A 25,421-nucleotide genomic window follows, 5' to 3' on the forward strand; every position below is an offset into this window, starting at 1 on the left:
GCACGCGGTGGAGAGAAGTACTGCACAGAGTCTGTGTCCCCTTGGTGTCATCCCAAGGCAGGGACGTGTTGTGTAGCCCAGTCCGTGGTGACCGGGAGTCGGCACTAGCGCAGGCCCGCCCGTCTTTCTTATTCTTGCCTCCTTGCCGTTCGTACTTGCTCTCCTCCCCCAAGGGGCCCTCCTCACCCTGACGATCCAGCTCATCTCTGAAGTCCCCGGTAGTTCTCCCCAGGGGCCCCATCCCAGTGCTGTCCCCGGTCCTGTGTCCTCCTATTGGACTGTTTTTGGGGGGACTCACCACATGGGGCTCATCTTTACAGTAAAGAAATATGCTCCTAGAGAGCAGCAATCCTTTTTTCTTGTTCTTTATTTTTTGCTTAACTGTGCAAAACACAAAATTTATCTTCTTAACCATTAAAAAAAAATGTTTTTTAATCCTTACCCAAGGGTATTTTTTTCATTGACTTTTAGAGAGCATAGAAGGAAGGAAGGGGAGGAGAGAGAGAGAGAAACATCAATGTAAGAGAGACACATCAATTGGTTGCCTCCCACATGTGCCCCGGCCAGGGTCAGGGATCAAACCGGCAGCCTAGGTATGTGCCCTTGACTGGGAACCGAACCTGCGACCCTTTGGTCCTTGGGCTGATGGTCTAACTAATGAGCCAGGGCTTAACCTTGAAGTGCGTAGGTCAGGCCCGGCCAGTGTGGCTCAGTGGTTGAGGGTCGACCCATGCTCTAAGAGGTTGCCGGTTTGATTCCCGGTCAGGGCACATGCCCAGGTTGTGGGCCCGATCCCCAGTGGGGAGCATGCAGGAGGTGGTCAGTCTATGTTCTTTCTCATCAATGTTTCTATCTGTCTTTCCCTCTCCCTCTTCTTTAAAAATCAGTAAAGAAAAAAAAAATTTTTTTTTAAGTGTTTAGGTCAGTAGTGTTAGTAGATCTGTTGGACAGTAGATCTCCAGAACTTTCATCTTATAAAATGGAAACTTGGTACACAGTAAACAATTCCCATCTCCCCTCCCTGCCCCTGACAACCTCTGTTCTGCTTTCTATTTTATGAATTTGACTACTTTAGATACCCCATATAAGTGGAATCATTTAGTATTTGTCTTTTTGTAATTGACTTATTTCACTTAGCATAATGTCCTCAAGGTTCATCCACATGTTGTAGCATGTGGCAGGATTTTCTTCCTTTTTCAAGGCTGAATAATATTCCATTGTGTGTGCATACCACATTTTGTTTATCCATCCGTCAATGGACATTGGTTTACTTTTACCTCCTGGCTCTTGTGAAGAATGCTGCAGTTAACCTGGGTGTGCAAATGTCTCTTCAAGTCCTTGCTGTCCATTCTTTTGGATATAGACCTACAAGTGGGATTGCTAGACATATGGTGCTTCTATTTTAAATTTATTAGGAAAAAACACAACGAACATTTTAGAACTTTATCTCTTTCAGCAACTACACAGGGCTATGCTCAGGTATGTGTGTACACTAAAAATAAAGTATTGATTGGAACAGTATCGACTGGTACTGATCAGCTCAATAACAAAGAATAGCCTCCATTTTGTTAGGGGAATTGCATTTTAAAGAATGTTGCTTTGTCACACTGTTTAATAGATCAATCCAAAGAAGAAAGGGTTTTAAAATACTTTTGTTGTCAAAGATGAGAGGATATGTTACAGAAGTCCACCTTTCTCCCAAGTGCGCATGCACACACACACACACACACACCCACACAGACATTATTTCAACTGCATGTGGACTTTTTTCTATAAGAGCATGTGTGTCGGCATTAGACTTGGGCATTTTCCTATTTGAGTGTCCTATAAGCATAAAAGCTCACAGGGATGTTTCTACTACCTCCCATGTGAAATAAAGCTGGCGGGCTTCGTAAGGCAGAGGAATGCCCACTGCGATTGTGAATCTCAGGCCCTCAGCTCGCGGTTTCTAACAGATGTCACTTGGACCCTTTAGATCTACGAAGACTCCATCGTCTTACAGTCAGTGTTCAAGAGTGCACGGCAGAAAATTGCCAAAGAGGAAGAGAGTGAGGATGAAAGCAATGAAGAGGAGGAAGAGGAAGATGAAGAGGAGTCGGAGTCGGAGGGTGAGCTCAAGCATCTGGTCCGTCCACTTCTTTGCCCTTAGCCAGAGTGTTTGCACAGGTGCTAACGTTAGAGTCAGACAGACCTGGACTCCAGTCTGTTCTACCATGTCCTTGCCGGGCAACCTCAGGCAGTGACTGAACCCAGCTCAAGCTCAGTTTTCTCCTCTGGAAAATTAGGTAATAAGCATGTCCCCAAAGCTTAGCACAGGGTCAGGCTTAGAGCAGATGTTCACTGAGGATTGCCTGTGAAAACCAGTTAATATACATTTTCTATCAACATTGTAGGAGTTTAATTTTTTGTCCTTATTGATTTTAGAGAGAGAGAGAGAGAGAGAGAAACATCAATGAGAGAGAACATTGATTGGCTGCCTCCCGCATGCCCCTCACTGAGGATCAGGCCCATAACCTGGGCATGTGTCCTGACCAGGTTGAACCAGCGACCTCTTGGTCAATGCTCAACCAGTGAGCCACACTGGCCGGGCTTATATTTTTATTTTTTATTGTTGATAGTATTACAGACGTCCCCCAGTTCCTCACCCCCTTAGCCTCCCTCCTAGTCCCTGCCCCACCCCGGGCCTTCACCACACTGTTGTCTGTCCATCAGCTTTGCATATGTGTAAGTTCTTTCTTTGGTTAATCTCTTCTCGTTGTCTCCTCCCCTCCCACACCCACCCTGAGGTCTGTCCATCTGTTCCATGCACTCATGCCTCTGGACCTGTTTTGTTCATCAGTTTATGATGTTCATTAGATTCCACATAAAAGTGATATTTGTCTTTCTCTGACTGGCTTATTTCACTCAGCATAATAGTCTCCAGGTCCATCCATGCTGTCACAAAGGGTAAGAAATCCTTCTTTTTGCCTGGCCGGTGTGGCTCAGTGGATTGAGTGTTGCCCTTTGGACTGAGAAGTCCCATTTCAATTCTGATCAGGACACATGCTTGAGTTGCGGGCTCAATCCCCAGGAGGGGGTGTGCAGGAGGCAGTCAACCGATGTATCTCTCTCACATTGATGTTTCTCTCCCACGTCGACGTTTCTCTCTCAAAAAAAAACAAAACAATAAAAACATATTTTTTTAAATTCTTCCTTTTTACGACTGCATAGTATTCCGTTGTATAAATGTACCACAGCTTTTTCATTCACTCATCTATTCATGGGCACTTGGGCTGTTTCCACATCTTAGCTTTTGTAAGTAGCACTGCTGTGAACATAGGGGTGTATATATTCATTCTGATTGGTGTTTCAGGATTCTTAGGATATATTTCTAAAAGTGGTATTGATGGGTCAAACAGTAGTTCCATTACCTATTCTTTAGCACAGTGGTTTTGATAGCTGGACTCCACCCCAGAGTTCCAGATCAGTAGCTTGTAGTGGGGCCTGAGAGTCAGCGTTTCTAACAAGTTTTCAGGAGATCCTGGTGCTGTTTGGCCCAGGACCACACCGAGAACCACTGCTTTAAAAAATAATCACCCCACTGAGTTGGAACTGTGGTCCGTTTCATCCACCATGGATCAGATACTGATCCTGTCTATTTAAAATGTTGATGTTTTATTTATCATGTACTTGTGGCATTAATTTTGACTTTTTAAAACATTGCATTAGAATATTTGTCGATGATTTCGTTTTGATCAGCCCACTTAAATTTTGCAAGCAGCTCTCTTGCCTTACTATAATCCCAACCCTGGTTGACAACCTTCGTCTTAAACAGCTAACGCTGTCTTCAAAAGTCTAAAATTTCTTCTTACCTAATGATGTTTTCTCCCCATACCTCCTCTCAAAGTAATAAATCCCAGTAGTTATGGTCTGCTGTGTAAAACAGTACAGATATGCTTTAATTTTTTTATAGATTTGTTCCTAATTACATACTTAGTGCGGACAACTTGGAAAATATTAAAGGAAAATTTGTATAATTTTATTACCCTATATACATTTAACATTTTGAGAAGTTTCCTTTCGGTTTTTTCTACACATAAGTATTTTGTTTATGAAAGTGCAGCACACTGTTTTTTATAGCATGGTTGTTCTCTTTATTGTGAACATTTTTCCACAGTAATCAGTGTTTTTCTACAGCACTTTATATTACCATTCATTAATGAATGCACCTGGTTTTATTACTCACGCTAAAGAACGCTGTCCTAAACATTCTTACCCACAAGTCATTGCAAACATCTTTAAAACATCTGATGCTTACATATCACCGCACAGCTGGAGTTTCCATCCTGAGAGCAGTCCACGTCTGTTCCCCACACACAGCGTCGTTCTGTCGCGTGATACTGCCTTTTATCTATGCAACCACTTTTAATTTCATATGGTTCTTACCAGGTCCTAACATCCTGGCATTATGTTAGCTAGATATTTCCTTTTTTATTAGAGCCAGAGTTCTAATCTGTTTTCAGACAGCGGCCCTTCTTCCCATCTTTCAGTTTAGCTTCTTTTATCTCTCTTGAGGCTTGCTATATTAACTTTCTCTTCCTGCTGTTACAAATTGCTACAAACTTTGTGGCTTTATTAATAAAACAAAAATTTATGGTCGCCTCGTTCAGTAAGTCACAAGTTTGGTTTGGGTCTCTCTGGGCCAAACCGAGGTGTCAGCAGCCTGCATTACTTTCCTGGGGCCCACGGGGAGAATCCATTTCTTTGTGCATCACGCTGACATTTCCCGGTGCCTCCTTTTTCTTAGACTTTTTGTTTTCTGTTGACAGGTAATTGACATAACAACTTATACTTGTTTCAGGTATACAACATGACGATTTGATAGTTGTATATATTGTGAAATGATCACAAGTCCAGTTAACTGCCATCACTGTACCTAGTTAGAAAATTGATTTTTCTTGTGATGAGAACTTTTCATTTCAAACATGCAGTACAGTGTTATTAACTGTATTCATCATGCTGTGCCTTAACCCCATGGCTTACTGATTTCATAACTGGAAGTTTGTGCCTTTTGACATTTGCACCTGTTTTGCCATCTTTCGCCACCCCCCCCAACCCCGCCCCTGATCTCTGATAACCACTCAATCTGTTCTCTGTAGCTATGAGCTTGTTTCTGTTCTTTAAGATTTCACATATAAGTGAGATCATATGGTACTTGTCTTTCTCTGTCTGACTGACTTTATTTAGCATAATGCCCTCCAAGTTCATCCATGTTGTCGCAAATGGCAAGATTTCATTCTTTTTAATGGCTGAGCAGTACTCTGTAATGTATGTACCATGTTTTCTTTATCCATTAACCTACTGATGGACACCTACGTTGTTTCCATATCTTGGCTATTATAATGTTGCAGTGAATGTGAGGGTGCATATATCTTTTGAGTTTGTGTGTTTGTATTGCTGGATCATATGGCAGTTCTACTTTTAATTTTGGGAGGACCCTCCATTCTGTTTTCCACAGTAGCTGCACCAGTTTACATACCCACCAACAGAGCACAAGGGTTCCTTTCTCTACGTCCTCACCAGCATTTGTTATTTCTTGTATTTTTGATGATCGCCATTCTGACTATCTCACTGTGGTCTGGATTTGTATTTCCCTGATTATTGGTGATATTGAACAACTTTTAATGTACCTCTTGGCCGCTTGTTGGAAAAATGCCTGTTCAGATATCCTTTGTCCATTTTGTATCATATTGTTAACTTTTTGGGTTATTGCGTTGTATGAGTTCTTTGTATATAGTCTGGTGATTAATTCCTTGTCAGATAACTTTCTCACATTCAGTAGGTTAACTTTTCATTTTGTTGATGGTTTCCTTAGCTGTGCAAGTTTTTAAGCTGGATATAGTCCCACTTGTTTATTTTTGCATCCACAGCCTTTAAGATCTGACACTAAGCCCTGGCCGGTTTGGCTCAGCGATTGGAGCATAGGCCTGCGGTACAGAGAGACCCGGGTTCGGTTCCCGCTGGGGGCACGTACCTCGGTTGCAGTTTGTCCCCGGCCCTGGTTGGTCGTGCGGGTGGCAGCCACTCGATGTGTCCCTTCACGTTGATGTTTCTCTCTCTCTCTCTCTCTTCCTCTCTCTCCCTCCCACTCTATCTGAACAAAGAATGGAAAAATGTCCTCGGGTGAGGATAAAAAATAAAAAATAAAATAAATAAATAAATAAAAAAGATCTGACACTAAAATCCAAGACCATCTCCAAGACTGATGTCAAGGAGCTGACTGCCTGTGTTTTCTTCTAGCAGTTTTATGATTCCGTCTTACATTCAAATCTTTGATCCATTTTGAGTTAGTTTTTGTAGAAGGTGTAAGATAGTAATCTAGTTTCATTCCTATGCATGCGGCTTTCCAAATACCATTTATTGAAGAACTGTCCTTTCGCCATTATATATTCTTGCCTCCTTTGTCATAAAGTAATTGACCACATATGTGTGGGTTTATTTCTGGTCTCACTATTCTGTTGCATTGATTCATGTGCCAATACTGTACTGTTTTGATTACTATAACTTTGTCATATAGTTTGAAATCAGGGAGTATGGTACCTCCAACTTTGTTCTTCTTAAGATTGCTTTGGCTATTCATGGTCTTCTGTGGTTCCACATAAATTTTAGGATTATTGGTTCAATTTCTGTGATAGGGATTGCACTGAATCTGTAGATTGCTTTGGATAGAATGGGTATTTTAACATTGTTAATCCTTTCCATTCCTGAACTATTGGTTCCCTTTATTAGTCTTCTTCAGTGTTTTTCATTTATGTCTGTTTTGTCATTTTCAGGGTCCAGGTCTTTCCCCTCCCTGGCTAACTTTATTCCTAGGTATCCTCCTCTTCTTGAGACCCATCCAACATGCTGTTCTGGCAAAGCTGATTTGAATGAGACCCACATTCTCAGTGACTCATCAAATCCTAAAAGTGGTGTTCTGTGGACACTTGTCCCAGAACAGTGCCATGGAACAGACTTTCTGTATACTTTGTGCTACACACCTGTATTTATGTTACAGCACTTCGAGCACCTCCAAGTGCTTTTCCTTCCATCCTCAGAATAGCCTCAGGAGAGAGGACATGAGTGCCACCCCTGAGGTCTGACTTAGCAGAGCACTGTTAGAAGCTTACCGTATGGATCGTGTACCATCCCGCCCCCGGGTTCTGCCGAGAGATGCCAGCAGAGAGCTTTATGGCGCTTTGTTTGTAGAGGCAGAAAGCCGAGAACTTCAGCACATCACTAGGGCACTGGTTAAAAGATTGCGTACACATAAGATGGAGATGTCCTACATGTGTGAGTAAAAGAGCGGGGTGTGGAATATGGGCATGTAAAGATCCCTCTGGGTAAGAATATGAAGTGCATGTGTGTGTACACTTGAATTCTTAGTCTTTCTCCATAGCATTGTATAGAGAGACCTGTCCACACACAGGGATGGATGTATTTGTAGGTATGGATGAATTCTGTTTTTTTCTGGAAATCATCAGAACAAGAACAGTAGGTAGAGAGACTAGGGATGGGGAAGAGAGCTCTCGTATTCATTTGTTTGTTTTGTTTTTAATTTCCATTTTGAACCTTTCTATGCTGTTAAAAATATTCAACTATGTGAATTTTTTTGTGTGTGTAAATCAACTTGACTTATCTACACAGTAAAATTGTTGACCTTTTTTTTACACTTTAAAGTATTTATGTTTTGTAGAAAGGGCAGCCCTCATTGTCCTGTTAGGAAGAGTCCCCGTTCAGCCATTAGGGACGGGGAAAGGACCCAGCTACCCTCCATGGGACCTCGCTCCCTCTTGCCGCCTGTTTTAGGTAACTGTAATTTTCCCTCCCGCCTGAGACATGTTTGCAAGTGCAAGGGGGTGCTAACCAGACAAGAGGACGGAAACCAGGCCAACGTCGCAAGTGATCTGGCCACTCCTGGACATTGGGTTTGTCCTCTGCCTGCAAAATGATGTCCCTATGAGTCCTCATTGCTGTCTGTTTTGTTTTTGCTGTAGCAAAATCTGTTAAGGTGAAAATCAAGCTCAATAAAAAAGATGAGAAAGGTCGGGACAAAGGAAAAGGCAAGAAAAGGCCAAATCGAGGAAAAGCCAAACCTGTGGTGAGCGACCTGGACAGTGACGAGGAACGGGATGAAAATGTAAGTGGCGCTTGGACAGAGGCCGCCAGCCCTCCCGCTCTGTTTCCCTCTCGTATCCCGAGTCCGTTCCAAGCTCGACCCTTTGTTACCTAGAAGTGAAAGTGTAAAGATTTGGTGAGATTTCATTTCTGACGGATGTGAACTGAGCTGCATGCTTTATTAACAAAGAATCTGGGGTTTTGTTCACCGCCTTTTTTAGTCTTCAGAAATGAAAAACACTAAGTCAGGTTTCCTTGTCCCCTTTCTGATCCCCCCACTGCTTGCTTACAGATAGTTTTCTCCGTGGCCGCTTAATATTTTATATCTGTACCACCCAGCATTGCGCTAGTCTATAGAGCAAGAGAAAGTGTTAGAATGTTAGTTAGGTTTCAGTTGATTTTTAAAGCACTGTAAAAAACCCAGATGAATGTTGAAGTACCTCGAGGTGCTGTTTTTAATCATTGGAAAATTCAAACAGCCAGGCCCTGAAATAAGTTCCTTCCTATAAAGTACTATATTTAATGCTTCTGATAGCGTTGTGAGATAGATGTCACTCTCCACATACTCCATCAGCCAGTGCTCAGGTTATATGTGTTTTGCTCCAGGTCATGGAAGTAGATAGCAGAGAATATAATTCAGGTGCAAATAGCCTGGCTCCTCGTGCACTGTCCCTGTCTGTGTGGGCCACTGGGGAGCAGGGACTTCCAATACCTCGTCTTCTGCAGTGCCCTGCACCTCAGGTTGCCTCCTACCCAGCCTTTTTTCTTTCTGGAATGTTAATTTTTCATTTTAGTATGTATGCTAGTTTGATTTTTTTTCCTTCAGCACATCGCCATTTGGGTCTGAGGGAAAAGTTGCAGAATTCTTATCCCACCCCATTGACACAAGCATTTTAAAACGTTTAAAATACTGTGTTTCCCTTAGTAGACTTACCAGGGAGTAGACATCAAATGCATGGTACTTTTTCTTCCCGTCTGTGTTTTCTAAAACATTTTGCTAAAAATAGAAAGTATTCGCTATAAACCTTTCGTGCCAAAGTGAGAGCAAAGGGCTGACACAGAGGTGGGCGTTGCCCTGGCTTGGCAGTTGGGAGCGGTCCCTGTCCGTCTTAGAGGCTGCCAGGGGGGGTCTCTTCATCTTCTCGCAGGAGGAAGAGGCTTGGAGGGTTAACTGTTTGCAAAAGGTCATTTGTTTTTCCTGTTGCCCCTTGACAGCTTACGTCTTCTTTTCCTTGTGTGTAACTTCATTCCATTTTATCTTCCTTTTACTTTTAGGAACAGTCAGAAGCAAGTGGGACCGATGACGAGTGATGGATAAGGACCCGTTTCCTTGGCAGAACTGAATTCCTTCCTCCCCTCTCATTTCTACCCAGTGAGTTCATTTGTCACATGGGCACTGGGCTGTTTCTATATCATCATCTATAAACTAGCTTTAGGATAGTGCCAGACAAACATATGATATCATGGTGTAAAAAAACACGCACACACACACAAATATTTGTAACATACTGTGACCAAACGGGCCGCAAAGATTCAAAGATTAAAACAAACAAAATAAAGCTTTTGATGGAAAATATGTGGGTGGATAGTATATTTCTATGGGTGGGTCTAATTTGGTAATGGTTTGATTGTGCCTGGTTTTATCACCTGTTCAGATGAGAAGATTTTTTGTCTTTTTGTAGCACTGATAACCAGGAGAAGCCATTAAAAGTCACTGGTTATTTTATTTTTCATCAGGCAATTTTCAAGATTTTTGTTCGGTATTGTTTTGTTTTGTTTTTTACACTGTGGTACATATAAGCAACTTTAATAGGTGATTAATGTACAGTAGTTAGACTTCACCTGCATAGACATTTTTCCATTTTATGCTCTATGATCTGAAAAAAAAATGCTTTTTGAATTGTATAAGATTTATGTCTACTGTAAACATTGCTTAATTTTTTTTTTTTTTTTGCTCTTGATTAAAAAAAGGTTTTGTTGAAAATGCTATTGAATATTGCAATCTATATAGTGCATTGGATGGCTTTTTTTGTCAACCTGATCTCCTATGTTACCAATATGTATCGTCTCCTCCCTAAAGTGTACTTAATCTTTGCTTTCTTTGCACAATGTCTTTGGTTGCAAGTCATAAGCCTGAGGCAAATAAAATTCCAGTAATTTCCAAGAATGTGGTGTTGGTGCTTTCCTAATAAAGAGATAAGTTAGCTGAACTAACATTGCTTCTTGTTTTCAAGTTCTAAAGGACTGAAACCTTAGTGTCTGAAGGACAGTCTCCTGCAAAGGGCTGGACAGGCTCTTGCTACGGAACATTTGGTAGGAAAAAAATGAGAGAGAGACAGCCAGGCAGTCTGCTGAAATGAACCAGGTGTGTCTCAAGGGAGAGGAGTCTGTTACTCTGGGGACTTCAGACCTGAACAACAGAAGACATAAGGCTATGGACTGAACCCCCCCCTTCAATCTTTTTTAGTGGTTTGATTGGTGTACTAGCCAGAAAATCTTGCTTTCTTTCACTCCAAGTTAACAGAAATTAAACACATTTAAAATTTTTTTCTCTTAGAACTTTCTTTGTCTATAATAAAGTAAATATATATGTACCTTATAGAAAATGTAGACAGTAAGAAAGTACAAAGGAAAAAGCCACTTATAATATCACCACCCAAAGAAAAGCACTTGAGATTTCCAGTATCTGATCTGGCATGGAAGGAGCTTGGGAGTCATCTCTCCCATTCACACAATAAGAAAAAAGCCGAACAAACAAAATCAACAGCTCTTCTTATATCAATCAAAGAACAAACCAACTGCCCTCAAAACGAAAGACATACATAGGCAGACACAGAATCACACCCTACTAAGTAGAAGACCAAGAAAACCAACTCTAATGAATGAATTGCTGGAGACTCGGTGTGGACAAGTTTGAGAGAAAAACTCCAGGGGGCGCCAGTCTTCAGAGGACCCCCACACTTTATGAGCTTCACCTCTAGGAGCCCTGTCAGATTCTCAATGATTAGGAGGGAAAAAAATCTCATGTTTTCAGCAAGGGAAGTGCAAAAGTAGCCATTTAAAAATATGAGCAGTGTATTTTGTCCTTAATAAGGCTGTCCTCCACAGAAATGTTTACCAGAGCCTAACTGACCTGGAACAAGGGAAGTAAATACCCAACTTCAATATCCTCTAACCCTCCTGTCTCTGCTAAGGGGGGAACAAACCAAAAAATTGAGAAGTACTTGTAAAGGTCACAGCCCAGGGTCACAGACTCACCAAAAGTCTGAGACCTAATCATGGGCTATAGAACATTTCCCCTCAACCACCTTCTCCCTACCCCTCGGCACCACATCAACAGGGCTTCTGTGTAATAACAAGGTAATACAGCTGAAAGAACTGTGTGTCTCAGGTCATATTTTTAAATTCTCTGGGAAAACTAAAGACAACAAAGGAAACAGGCCTCTGACACCTGTAACTACAGTGAAGAAAACACAGCCAAACACAAAACCTCACACTAATCTCGGTGCTTTTTACCTAGTACATTATGCCCCACTTGCAACAAAAAATGACAAGGCAAGTGAAAGACAACAGCTTTTGAAGAGACAGAGCAAGCACAGCTATGTCAGATATTAAATTATCAGATGGAATTCAAAACAACCGATTAATATGCTAAGGGCTCTAGAAAAAAAAAAGACACATACAAGAACAGATGGGTCATGTATGCAGAGAGATGGAAACTCAAAGAGTCACAAGGAAATGCTAGAAACCAAAAACACCATAGCAGAAATGAAGAGTGCCTTTGGGAGTCTCGTTCGATCGGTCACAGGCAAGGAAAGAATCGGTGAGCTTGGAGAAATGTCAATAGGAACTTCCAAACTGAAATCCAAAGAGAGAAGGGGGGGGGGCAGGCAAAACATATGAGTTGTGTGGGACCACTGCAACAAGTATGACATATACATGATGAGAATACCAGGAGGAGAAGAAAGGGGTACAGAAGAAATATTTGAAGCAATAATGACAGAACTACCCAAATTATTGATAGACAACAAAGAGCTCAGAAAACACCACGCAGGATAAATACCAAAAATAGCCACTTGGGCAAATTATATCCAAACTGCAGAAAGCCATACATACAGAAAACAAATAGGGAAAAAGCCAGAGAGGAAAAATACCTATCAGGGAACAAGGATAAGTTCATTGGGCTTCTCAGAAACCATGCAAGCCAGAAGAGAGAGTGGACAATTTAAAGTGGTAAGAGAAAAAGCCACCAACCCAGAGGTCCATACCCTCTAAAACTATCCTTTAAAAGTAAAAGAGAGCCCGGCTGGTGTGGCTCAGTGGATTGAGCGTTGTCCTATGGACTCAGAGGTCCTGGTTTGATTCCTGGTCAAGGCACAATGCCTGGGTTTTGGGCTGGATCACCGATAAGGGGCATGCAGGAGGCAGCCAGTTGGTGTTTCTCTCTCACATTGATGTTTCTCTCTCACACTGATGTTTCTCTCTCCCTTCCTGTCTCTCTCAAAAATCAATTAAAAAAATATTTTAAAAGGATAAAAGGGAAAAACCTGCCACGCAAGAAATGTTAAAAAGTCCCTTGGAGGAAAGGAAAATGATGTACCGTCGTCCCTCACCACTTCGCGCTTCGACTTTCGCGGCTTCACTCTGTCAGGGTTTTTTTCAAATATATTCATTAAAAAGTTGATGGAGAGTGAAAATGATACATCACGCGCTTGGTTGTCTGAGTCAATTATACACCCTTGTATTACAATTACAATTACAATTACAATTACTGTACGTATGGACCGCAGGCCTATGTATTGGAGCACCCCGGGAATCCTTCAACGCCAGGGGCCACCGCGAGAGTCTGGCATGGACTAGCCACGATGAACGAGGGACCACTGTAGTCCAAAACATGGATCTACGTAAAGGAAGGGTATTGGAAAAGGAATGCATGAAGGAAAAATAAAATCTTATTACTCTTAATCAAACAGATAAGCAATTAAAATGAATGACAACCCTATTATAAGGTGTGGGAGAGGAAGGGGAATGCTATGCTATACGGTCCTTGTCCGTACTGTGTAGTGGTGTAAGTTATCTGAAAGGGGACTGACATTGTGAACGTATGTTGCTAACTCAAGGGAAAAAAATGTACAATTTTTAAAAATATAATTAAAATTCTAAGAGAGGAGGGAAAATAAATCATAAAATTAAAAGCCTGAGGAGGCAGGGAAAAAAGTAGAAGACCACAGAGAAAAGACAAGGACAAAAAAGAGAAAACAGTATCAATTATGGTAGCTATCAATCCAGCCATATGAATGGTCACTTGAACATCAGTGGTTTAAACATGCCAATGAAAAGACACATGTTGCCGGTGTGTGCCAAAAACAAAACCCAGCTTCATGTTGTCACGAGAGACACATTTAGTTGCCTGTGGAGGGGGCTTCCTGAAGAAGCCAAGTACCCTCGCTTGCCCCGTCGTTCAACTTTATGAAACGGTGAGGGCTGCTCTGGGTGTTGCAAGAAGGCAGAGTTTGCCAACGGCAGGGCCCTGAGGCCTGGTTGTCTGCCAGCCCCTGGAGCAGCCACAGCCCGGAATGTCAAACAAAACGATTCTCCACCTCCGAGCTAAGGAAATTTTCTCAGCCTGGTAAGCCTTGGGGAAGCTGCCCCCCCCCCCAGGTGACGGGAGCTTCATGTTGCCTCTCTGTGGCAAGGTTAGGAGTGTTTACTAAGGTTTATTGGAAATGATACAATTATTCTGTTTTTGAGCAGGATTGGTAGGTTGAATACCTGGAGTGAAATCTCCCAGAGAGAGATCGCTGATAGTAATAATTCACATTTAAATCATCCTAAAGAATTAACATTCAGCCCTGGCCAGTTTGGCTTAGCGGTAGAGCCTCGGCCCGTGGACCAATGAGTTGTGGGTTCGATTTCGGCCGAGGGCATGTACCTTGGTTGTGGTTCGTCCCCAGCCCTGGTCGGGGTTGTGTGGGAGGCAACCAGTTGATGTGTCCCTCTCACGTTGGTGTTTCTCTCTTCCTCCCTCCCTCCCTCCCACTCTATCTGAAGATAAATGGAAAAATGTCCTTGGATGAGGATTTAAAACAAAAAAGAATTCACGTGCACTCCAGCTTTCCTAAGGAGGCCGATTTGGAGGAATGATAGCACTCCGTTCCGGAGCTCAGCCACACTGGCTGGAGCACAGAGCCCGTGTACAAACCCTACTTCCAGACGGGGCTGGTCGACAGCACTGTGGCCCACAGTGCGGTTTCTTTGTCCTGTAACAGTGTCCAGAAGGGATTGGACTGTATTGTCTGGGGACAGTGTAGTCAAGGCGTCAGATTCTGAGCATACTTGCCCTCAGATTGAATCAGGCCATGTGACCTGACAGTTTCTTCGGGACCCCTCAGATCATTTCTTGAGAATCCATGTCCTTGATAAACCACCTAAACAGGGCGAGTGTCCCTGGAGTTGTATACCAGTTTCCATGTCTTTCCGAGTCTAGTCCCAGTTTGCAGCCTGGAACACTCCTTGATCCCCACAAAATGGACTGAGGGCATCCCAGGCCTGACCCTCTGCTCGGGACCCGGGAAATACCAAGGAGAGGAAGTTCAGTACCTGCTCGCGTCTCCCTTACAACCAGGAATGCTCACTGGCCACTCTGCCACCCCTCCTCCCTCCCCGAGGCCAGTGATCTCACCCAGGTGAACAGTCCCGCAGGGGTCATCACCCATCCAGTGCCAAACTCTGGCCTGCATTCGCAGGCTGAGCGAGTACAAACCACAGCATCTTTTCTTGGTTCCCAGGGTGGGTGGGAATCAGACTTAGGCTTGGTTCTGAGTTGTTTCACCTGTTTAGTCCCAAACCAGGAAACAAGCAGTGTAAAGAATGTACACCAAAGATACCAGCACATGAATGCATTGCTCTTCCAGCTCCCAGAGGTCTGCCCAGCGTTCTGTGGTCATTGCGGCCCATACAGAGTGAGGAGCCCACTGGGCAGGGCAGCTCCAGTCCCCAGCGGTCCCAGAAGATGTGATGGTAAACATATATAGACCGTGCAAGTCAAAGCAAATATTACTATGCCACATTTGATCAATTCTGAAATTATATATCTTTACGTCTTTGAAAAACGCATTCATGTCTTTTAAGTCACAATTTCAATTGGCAGCAATTTTTCTGTCTTAGTGATGAATAAAATAATATATTTACAGTTGATGGTGTGTTAGAGTCAAGAAAATACTGCGATTTTTTTTTCCTTTTTTAACACAGCGTATGTAGCAAAGTTACGTACACTCTCCTGCATCCTACTTTGTCCCTTAATTTATCTCAAGATATTCCTATCAGCACATAAAGTGCTGCCTCGTTCCTTCTGACGACTGCGTATATTCCATTATGTTGTTATCATAACTTATCTAAACAATTCCACACGGATGGGACATTCTGTTTCCACTTCGTGTTTATTTATCGTTGCCAAAAATGACGAATGCTAGGAGAGGGTGAGAGCCAAGGGCTGTGGAGGGGACGCGAAGACCGCGTGGAAGATGTGAAATTAGATACGAGACTGAAGGAAGGGGAAACATGACGCAGATCAAACTGCTCTGCGAATCTTGGTCTGACTAGGCCGTGAGAAAGCCCCTCACCTCACCCTCTCCCGTGGAAAAGTGTGCTTAGAATGTGCGCATTTTTCTTGTTTAAATCCTCACCCGAGAATATTTTTTCATTTATTTTCAGACAGGGTGGGAGAGAGAGAGAGAGAGACATCGATGTGAAAGAGACACAGACTGGTTGCCTCCCACACAACCCAGACCAGGGCCGGGGACCAAACCACAACTGCCCTTGACCGGAATTGAACCCGAGACTGGTCCGAGGGCTGACGCTATAATCGCTGAGCCAGATTTTAAACAATTCACAAGAAATGTTTGCCTGGAGCTTCTTTTACTTGCCCAAAGCCTATTCGGTGATCGTGGAAGATTAATGCCCATCTCACGGCTGAAAGGGCACTGACCGGGGTCATCACCACTTTCTCCTTCGGGCTGACCTACGGCGCTTGGCAATGGACCTGCGAGCAGAGATAGTCAAGGACTATTTGATGAGCTGATGATTGAGATAGACAGACGTGCGCAGTGGTTCCGGAGAGAGGGAACAGCAGGAAAGCTGAAGAATGCAGACCAGAGTAAAAGAAACTAACAAAATGAGAAAGCAAAATCGATGTGGCCCCAGGCTTAAGAAACTGGATCCCTTCGGTTCTCCTGCATTCAGTGTAGGCATACCAGGATTCTAAAACAGGACCAGAACACCAGTCCCCCTCGAGTAGGGAGAATAATGGCAATATTGCTTACTGACTTGTACTGTTCTAAGCTCTTGATAGATGATACACAAATAGATAGAAAGATATAGATCTAGATAGAGGCTCATTTAAATCTCTGTAACAACCTTATGAGGTAGGCACTATTACTATTCCTATTTTACAGATGAGAAAACAGAGGCTTAAAGAGATGACCTGACCAGGGTCACTTAGCTGGTTAAGTGGTGGAGCTAGGATCCAACCTCCAGCTCCAGAGTTGTTCTTCACCAGCACTCCAACTAGAACTCACTCCAACCTGCCTCTGTGTCTCTTCTGTACTAGACTGTGCGCTCCTTTGGGGACAAAGATCATGCCATTGATCTTTGGGTGAGCCCTCCTCCCCCACCCAGCAAAGTAACATGCACTAAATAAATAAATGGAACTGAAAGAGACCCAAGTTTTGCCACCCCAAATGTGCCCTTCAGGATAGATTGTCAGCTGATTATGAAGAAACAAGAGACTCAGAACGAACCTTGGACCCTCTTCCCTTTCCAGCCTACAGATTCAGAGAGGAAAACCTGCTTCTGGAAGGAAATCCCAGCATATTCTCTCCACAGACTTTCACCTCAGCCTGATTTGAAGTATGTCAGACAGGAAGGATCCACACAAAAACCTGTTCTGCTGGATTCTCCACTCTACTCCCTGGTTTATGGATTGCCTGGCAGGAATTTGTTGCCTGTGAATTGCCTGTGACCCCTTGAAATCCCGGACCCCTCCCCACCACCTTCTCCTGTGTCCAGATGGCGTATAAACCTCCACTGCCCAGTATCTTTTTGGGTCACATTCTATGGACCCCAAATCTATATTCGTATAATAAACTTTGGATGTTTTCTCCTGTTAATCTGTCTCTGTTACATTTGATTATTAGCCCAGCTAGAGCAACTCAGAAGACAGGAGGAAAGTTATTTTGTGCAGCCTCCACAGAACACACACAGTGCCAATGCCAGTCCAGCACCTCCCCCACGGGTTCCTCTAGCTGGTTTCTGTGTGTACGCTTACCACCCCCCACCACCACGACTACCACGAGTCCCGCTCCAGACAGGGTTCGTCTAGAACACCAGTCCGATCACACATCTCATCAGCTGAGATTAGTTCCAGGTTTCCCGGTGCCTCGGGTGCAGTATACCTCTTTAACATGGCTTACAGTGTTCAGTAAGGCCGGTCTCTGCTTCACGTCCTCAGCCTCACTGACCCACACTCCCGGCCTGGCAGACTGAGACTGCGCTCTGAACTAGCACTGAGCAATGGAAACAGGATGCATGCATCATTTTATTTACTTTTTTATCTTTATTGTTGAAAGTGTTACAGATTTCCTCCTTCTTTCCCCGCTTCCCAGGCCTCCCCCTCCCCACCTCCAGGCCTGCCTTCACTACACTTGTTGTCTGTGTCCATTGGTTATTCATATATGCATGTAAGTTATTTGATTTATCTCTTCTCCACCCCCCCACCCCCCCATCTACCCACCTTCTCTCTTAAGTTTGTCAGTCTGTTCCCTACTTTTATGTCTCTGGATCTATTTTGTTCATTAGCTTATTTTGTTCATTATATTCCACAAATAAGTGAGATCATGTGATACTTATTTGTTTCTAATTGGCTTATTTTGCTTAGCATAATACTCTCCAGGTCCCTCTATGTCATCTCAAAGGGTAAGAGAGCTTTCTTTCTTACAGCTGCATAGTACTCCATTGTGTACCACAACTCTTATCCACCCATCTACTGATGGGCACTTGGACTGTTTCCAAATATATATATATTTTTTTATCCTCACCAGAGGACATCTTTCCATTTTTTGTTCAGATAGAGTGGGGGGGAGGGAGAGAGAGAGAGAAACATCAATGTGAAAGGGACACATCGAGTGGTTGCCACCCACATGACCCAACCAGGGCCGGGGACAAACTGCAACCGAGGTACGCGCCCTTAGCGGGAACCGAACCCAGGTCTCTCCGGACCGCAGGCTGACACTCTAACTGCTGAACCAAACCGGCCAGGGCGACTGTTTCCAAATCTTAGCTATTGTAAATAGTGCTGCTATGAACATAGGGGTGCAAATATTCTTTCTGATTGGTATTTCAGGCTTCTTAGGATATATTCCTAGAGTTGGGATCACTGGGTCAAATGGCAGTTCCATTTTTAATTTTTTGAGGAAACACCATGGTGTTTTCCATGGTGGCTGCACCAGTCTGCATTCCCACCAGCAGTGTACTAGAGTCCCCTTTTCTCCACACCCTCGCCAACACTTGTTGTTTGATGATTTGTTGATGGTGGCCATTCTGCCAGGTGTGAGGTGATACCTCATAGTTGTTTTAATTTGCATCTATCTAATGATTAGTGAAGTTGAGCACTTTTTCATACATATTGGCTATCTGTGTGTCCTCTTTGGAGAAGCGTCTATTCAGGTCCTCTGCCCATTTTAAATTGAGTTGTTTATCTTCCTTTTGTTGAGTTGTATGAATACCTTCTATATTTTTGGAAATTAACCCCATATCTGACATATCATTAGCAATTATGTTCCCCACACAGTGGGTTCCCTTTTCGTTTCGAAGCTGGTTTATTTTCCTGTGCAGAAGCATTTTAGTTTGATACAGTCCCATTTGTTTATATTTTCCTTTGTTTCTCTTGCCCTAGGCAATGTACGTGAAAATTCTTTGTGTGATGTCTGCAATTTTGCTGCCTACATTTTCTTCTAGGCACATGCATCATTTTAAATTTTCTAGTAGCCACATTTTAAAAGAAACAAGTAAATTTTAATGGTTTATTTTGTTTAACCCAATATAGTCCAAAATGTTACTTTAACGTATAATCAACATAAAAATTATTGAGGTATTTTTCTTTTTTTATACAAAGCCGCTGGAAAACAGTACCTTCTGCAGATGTGGAGCACGTCTCAAAGTGGACTGGCCACGTTTCAAAGGCGCGTTGGCCACACGTGGCCATCACAGTGGGCACTGCACCTCTAAGCCCGTGGTTCTCAAACATGAGCTGCATTAGAGTGAGCTGGACGGAGGCTGGGAGGCAGGTTGCCGGCTCCGCCCCCCAGAGTTTTATTATTATTATTTTTTTAATCCTTACCCAAGGATATGTTTTCATTCATTTTTTTCAGAGGAAGGGAGAGAGAGAGAAACATCATGTGAGTGAGAACATTGACTGGTTGTCTTTCTTAGGTGCCCTGACCAGGGATCGAACCCCCGCGGCCTCTTTGGTGTACAAATGATGTTCCAGCTAACTGAGCCACCCAGCCCGGGCATTGCCCCAGAGTTTTGATTTATTGTATTTGGGGTGGGCCCGAGAATTTTCATTTCTGAAAAGTTCAGTGGTGACATTGACACTGGTGTCTGGACCACACTTTGAGAACCGTTGTTCTAGATCAGAGATTATAAACTAGTAACCGTAGGTTGGATCCAGCTGGTAGACCGTTTTATTTAAACCACACAGTGTTTTAAAATTTTTTGAAGTAATTGCCAATATTTGAAAATAGGTGGGTTTCCCATAAAACTATAGACTCCAAGCTTCTGTTAAAAATATGTATAGATAGCCCGGCTGGTGGGGCTCAGTGGATTGAGCCACATCCCATGGAGAGGTCCTGGTTCAATTCCCGGTCAGGGCACATGCCCGGATTGCGGGCTCGATCCCCAGTAGGGGGCGTGCAGGAGGCAGCCGAAGTATCTTTCTCTCACCTCGATGTTTCTCTCTCTAAAAAATCAATAAAAACATGTTTTAAAAAATACATCGATATAATTATGTAGGGCTATATTTCTGCCTGGCAATAAGCAGCACGAGGCACATTTAAGGGCCCTCTCTTGAAAGGTCACAGAGGCCCCTGTTGTGACGGAGCTGCCACCTAATGACATCGAGCTCTCGCTTGCCGCTGTGACTTGGAACGTGTGGTCCCCTCTGTCTGGAGCTACTAACACGACCACACCAACCTCGCTTACTCCCCTGACCCTTCAGGCCTCAGCAAGATGCCAGTCTCTCTAGAAAGGCTGCTGTCCTCGCCCTGTGCCCGAGTACAGGTGCCTCTTCCGTGAGCGTCCACAGAAGCCTGTGCTTCTCCTGACGGTGCCATCGCACGTGGCTAATTTTCCTGTGGCTTACCTGTCTGTCCCATCACACTCTGTTTCCGGAGGGAAGGGACCTCTCTTCCTTATTCACCTCTGTAGCCTCGTGTCTACTAGGACTGGCGCCTGGCTGGTGTTCAGTATTTGTTGACCAAATGAATGAATGAAGACATAAACCAGCTAGAAGAGATCTTTAAAATAATGTTACCCGACTTCGATTTTTCCCTAGGGGCTGACACGGGATCTTAGCTTTATTCCTCATTCCAGAGGCAACAAGAACAAAAACTCAAATGGCACGTTTTAATTAAATTTCTTTTAAAACTGCAGAAAGGAGAATTAACCTAAAGCCTTGAATTGTTTAGAAGAATCCACCAGCTTGAGCTTCATTTCACCCTGCTCGTCCCCTGGAAGCCGGAAATAATGAAGCCAGTGCAAAGCTGTTCCAGTACCAAGGCACAGACTCCTGCTCCTTCCTCTGCGCCTCCTCCGCGCTCCACCGTCCTTCCGCCGGTTTAAGACCGTCAGGAAAGTCTTTCCTCAGATTAAGACACTCAATGTTATTTTAGAGATTCTTGAAATTTGGCACCAAGCGTTTACGAGAAACGGAGAGATTCCATATCCACACCAGCCAGTGTACTGGGCTTCGGAGATCATAAAAATATAAAAGGTAGAAAGTGTGCCCTGAAGGACCTCATCACTGTAGAAGTGATAATCATGGACACAAGGACATGTAACATGAGACCGGAAGAGGCCAGTGTCCCGGGACAAGTCAAGAATGGCATGAGAATTCAGAGGGAAGACACCTTCCAGCCTGGGCTGAGATCCGGAAATCTGGCTTGGTGAAGGTGCCTTTGACCTGATCTCTGTCCTTCAACCAATCACATGTCTTCTCAAGTACATTTAGAAATATACTTTCAATCACTTTCTCAAAATTATAACGTATGAAAAAGTAGGTTAGTTTAAGAGAAAAAATGTTCGAAGTCCCTGGGAGCTGAATTTTGGACCCAGCTTTGCCAAAAGCTAGTATGTGACCTTTAGAAGTTTCTTAACATTTCTAGACCTGAGTGTTCTCGTGTGTAAGCTGAGATGATAATAAATGATCTCTAAAGTCCTTTCTGGCACTAGCATTCAGTGAGTGTCTATATTCTAATTTTTTATGCTGATTAGACGTTTGTGGTTAAATGCAATTAGTTTTGCTATGTGCTTCACAATAAATTCAGGCTTTGCAATATTTCATTATGCACAGAGGCTGTCATGTCATTGCTGGGGAGACAAATGAATTGTCAGCTTTATATGAAGAAAATGATCAGAGATTATGTGTCTGGAGGGGAAGAGTAGCTCTTACATTCAGAAGTGAAATAATAACTTGAGAAGGTCTTGAAAAGACTATTGAAATGTTCTTTGGAGTCAGATAATTAAAAAAGGAAGACGGCTGGACTAGGCTCACAGATGCAGTGGAAAGAGGGAACACATCCCATTAAATAAATGGCGTTTCATTAGTCCCGATCAGGTAAGGGGGGCAGCGGCGAAAAGAACATACTGACATATTTTGTCCAATTTCTTAAATCCTTAGAAATAGCATTCAATCAATTTTAAGAAAAGCCTTTGCTAATGAGCATGACTATGATTTGCATACTTTCTTGTTTACTTAACACCTGTTTGTCATTAGTGAGGATATTTGCTTTGGAGCAAAGCTCAAACAAATGAAATTAAATCGCCCAGGAGGAAGTAGGTGGTAAAAGCAACTGGAAAGCCCCTGGGCAACTCGGGCCAGGGGTATTTCTCTTAACCTGGCCAGGGACCAAGTGGTATTCAGTGACACTGATGGACAAATATGGGGTCACTACCAGACACATAAAAGCTACTATCCAAGAAGCAGCCCTGTGAGCATAAGAAACCCCAAATTGATTTGTTATTCTTAAGAGTCAGTTGCTGCACTGAAATTTGAGAACACAGGAAAGATTCCCAAACAGCGAGATGTCTAAAGTAGCACTGATGTTTCTGTGTCTTTCCTTTGGAGGTACAGCAAAAATAGTCTTGTCTCTGATCCGTGGAATGAAAACGAGTCAAAGGTAAGAAGATACATACAGCTTAGGGGACACCCAGGGTCTGGGCTCCCTGCTCATCCAAGCCCAGGCACTGGTTTTGCTGCCTCACAGGGGGTTGGGCGGGTAGAGCAGCCTTGGCCAGGAGGGTGGAGCCCTAGCAGCAAACAGGGCCTGGGGATTGGGAGAAACAGAACCAGCACGCGGAAAGGCTTGAGATCTCTGTAGCTGATCTCAGGTGAGTTTCCCACAAAGAAAGTAAAGAAAGCTAAGGTGGAAAACTGGAGAGAGGGGATCAGAGAAGTCACCCAAGGTCATAGAACAGGTGAGTGACTCAAGTAGATTCAAAGCCATTGTGGTGCCTCCTACTTAATTCCCTGGGCAAAGGTGGGCAGGGATTTTATTTTACTTGGAAGGAAGAGGGGACCGGCGAGATCTGGAGCCGCGTGGATCGGGCTTGCATCCCAGTGAACCGTGTGAGGACATGAAGTAATGCCCGTGGAGGGCTGTGTACGCGACACCCGATGACTGTTCGTTTTGTCTTTCTCATCCCAACCCCAATCGATCTGTCTAATGGCAAACCTCACGGATAAATTGTTTCCTTTTCACTGCAAGTTTCAAGAATAATCTTTCCTAACAACATGCAAGCATGTGGAAAAGACAATCAATGCTGTGACATGATTATTCAAGATCTTCACCCACTTTTTACTAAATAATGAGAATACCGGCTAACTTCATTGTGACTTGGGATGCACTAAACACAGGTCCAAGTGCTGTTCTGGAAAAAATCCTCACAATGAGCATACAAGCACAGGCTATTATGATTTCTGTTTTCCATGTGAGGACAGCAGGCATGGAGGTTCAGCTTGTCCAAGGTCACGCAGTAAGTGGTAGCGCCAGGATGCAAGCAGACAGTGTGGTGCCAGAGCCCTGCCCTGTTTTTAATCCCTCTGCAAGGCTGCCTTCTAGCGTGTTAGTCTTTACTGTGAATACAATGTAGATCGAAGACATTATTAATCAGAGTAGCATCCACAGAAACACAGAAACACCAAAGCTCATTCATTATCGACTTTAGAGACACATTAAAACCTAACCTGGAGAAAGAATATTTTGGCCTGATTACAAATCCTCCACGATACAATTAATTGGCCTGTAGCTGTCAGCGGGTCCTCTTCCCCCAGGTGCTCGTGTTTCCACAGTCGAGCCTCATGAGAAGCCACAATCCAGCGCATCACGTATTCTCCTGTGGGTTATCATTTGATCAAAAAAACTTTAGCTCCTAATATGCACAGATTACTGTGTAAGGCATGTCAACACAAGTAGGGAATGAAACCAATAGAAAATATGACTGACCTGGCCGGTGTGGATCACTGGTTGGGCGTCGACCCATGCCCCCAGTGGTCGCTGGTTTGATTCCCGGTCAGGGCACATGCCCAGGTTGTGGGCCTGATCCCCAGCGGGGGGCATGCAGGAGGCGGCCAATTGATGTTCTCTCTCATGAATGTTTCTCTCTCTCCATTCCTCTCTCTTCAAAAAAAGAAAATATGACTGTGATACTGAGCATATACCAAGAAACCTGTGAAAATTATTACAGCCAAAATGATAATGAATTCAAATTAAGAATCATTAACTCCTGTTATTTTTGGTTCAGTTCAGAACAGCAAACATTAACCAATATAGAAATTGAAGGGGGAGGTGTTTTGTTTAAGAAAACAAACTTCAAGCAGCCTCAGGCACTCTAGAGACATCATTTAATCATAACAATAGACATTCTGGTTATTAATAGATATTCCATATTACCATCACAGATGCTATAATTGGGGTGCCCTGCTAGCCCACACCTCCTTTCACCCAGAACCCCCAGTTGGAGGGGTGAGCCTGGGCGGCAATCCCTCCAACTAAATCATTGCCCAGACTTAGTAGCCAATCAGACTTTCCTTTTTGTGGGAATTTGGAGTAAAGACAAAGAGACCACAGTTAGGTGTTGTTGGAGTTGGGTCAATGGCACAACTGGAAAATGACAAAACAGAGTATTGAAAGGAGGAGAAAAAAGCAGATGCCCACAGAGATTCAGAGACAAGAGATCAAGCAGACTCCAAAGAGATCTAAGAATTCCTAACTTCATAGTTTCAGTGTCTACGTGACCAGTTTGAGAAGACAAAGACCTCAGACTCATAATTTTTCAAATAACACTTGGTTCATTATATGAACTGCCTTGCCCGAAGGTCAGCAGGGACCAATTTTCTCGAGTCTCCGGCAGGGGAGAGAACATATTGCTCTGTCTGAATGGGGAAGGCAGGTCTTGAGGACATGTGCTAGCACATTTTTCAATGAAAAGACTGAAATGTTTGTCACTAAAATACCATAGACGAATCATTGTGCTAAGAGTTTTGGTTTCTTTCTCCACAGACATGGCCTGCAGATTGATTACGGATGGGTTGATTTCTTCATCTGCCTGGTTGTCCTTGGTTACTAGCCCTGAGTGTTCAACGAGATCATTTCTTACTGCTTTTTATTACTGTCATTGTAGTCTTGGTTGGGTTCTCCCAGAAGTAGACCAAGACAAAGATTTGAGTGCAAGTAGTTCGGGAGGGGACCCCGAGAAACACTGGCAGGGGAGAGGGAAATTGAACCAGGGAAGGGAAGGAAGCCAAGGCACTGTGTGTTAGACGGGTTAAGCCGCGGGTCACTGGGGTGCAGGCCCCCCAGGGGCCACCAGAAAGGTGAGGAGCTGAGGTACTTCTCCACTGACTCCTCCCCACCACGGTGTAGGCTCCTCTGCAGAGATGGTTAACTTCCCGGCACTCTGTCCTGTCCAGCCTGAGCCTCGCGTGTCCCTGCGGCCAGAGGTGGCCCTTA

The 25,421-nt window shown here is 43.7% G+C and overlaps 1 protein-coding gene across 7 annotated transcripts in view; it reads left to right on the forward strand.

The window, feature by feature from the left end:
- The window catches only part of SMARCA2 (SWI/SNF related, matrix associated, actin dependent regulator of chromatin, subfamily a, member 2), a 167,033-nt gene extending 156,472 nt beyond the window's left edge, over positions 1-10,561 (forward strand). For 6 of the 7 annotated variants that reach the window (XM_036260425.1, XM_036260429.1, XM_036260427.1 and 3 more), the window contains 3 exons: positions 1,976-2,108; positions 8,016-8,158; positions 9,412-10,561. In XM_036260425.1, the coding sequence (XP_036116318.1) occupies positions 1,976-2,108; positions 8,016-8,158; positions 9,412-9,447 (312 nt within the window). In that variant the 3' untranslated portion in view covers positions 9,448-10,561. The remainder of the gene's footprint in view (positions 1-1,975; positions 2,109-8,015; positions 8,159-9,411) is intronic. The other variant, XM_036260430.1, reaches the window with a different exon arrangement.
- The last annotated feature ends 14,860 nt before the right edge of the window (positions 10,562-25,421 follow it).

The sequence above is a fragment of the Molossus molossus genome, unplaced genomic scaffold (assembly GCF_014108415.1).
Source record: "Molossus molossus isolate mMolMol1 unplaced genomic scaffold, mMolMol1.p scaffold_m16_p_14, whole genome shotgun sequence".
NCBI lineage: Eukaryota > Metazoa > Chordata > Mammalia > Chiroptera > Molossidae > Molossus > Molossus molossus.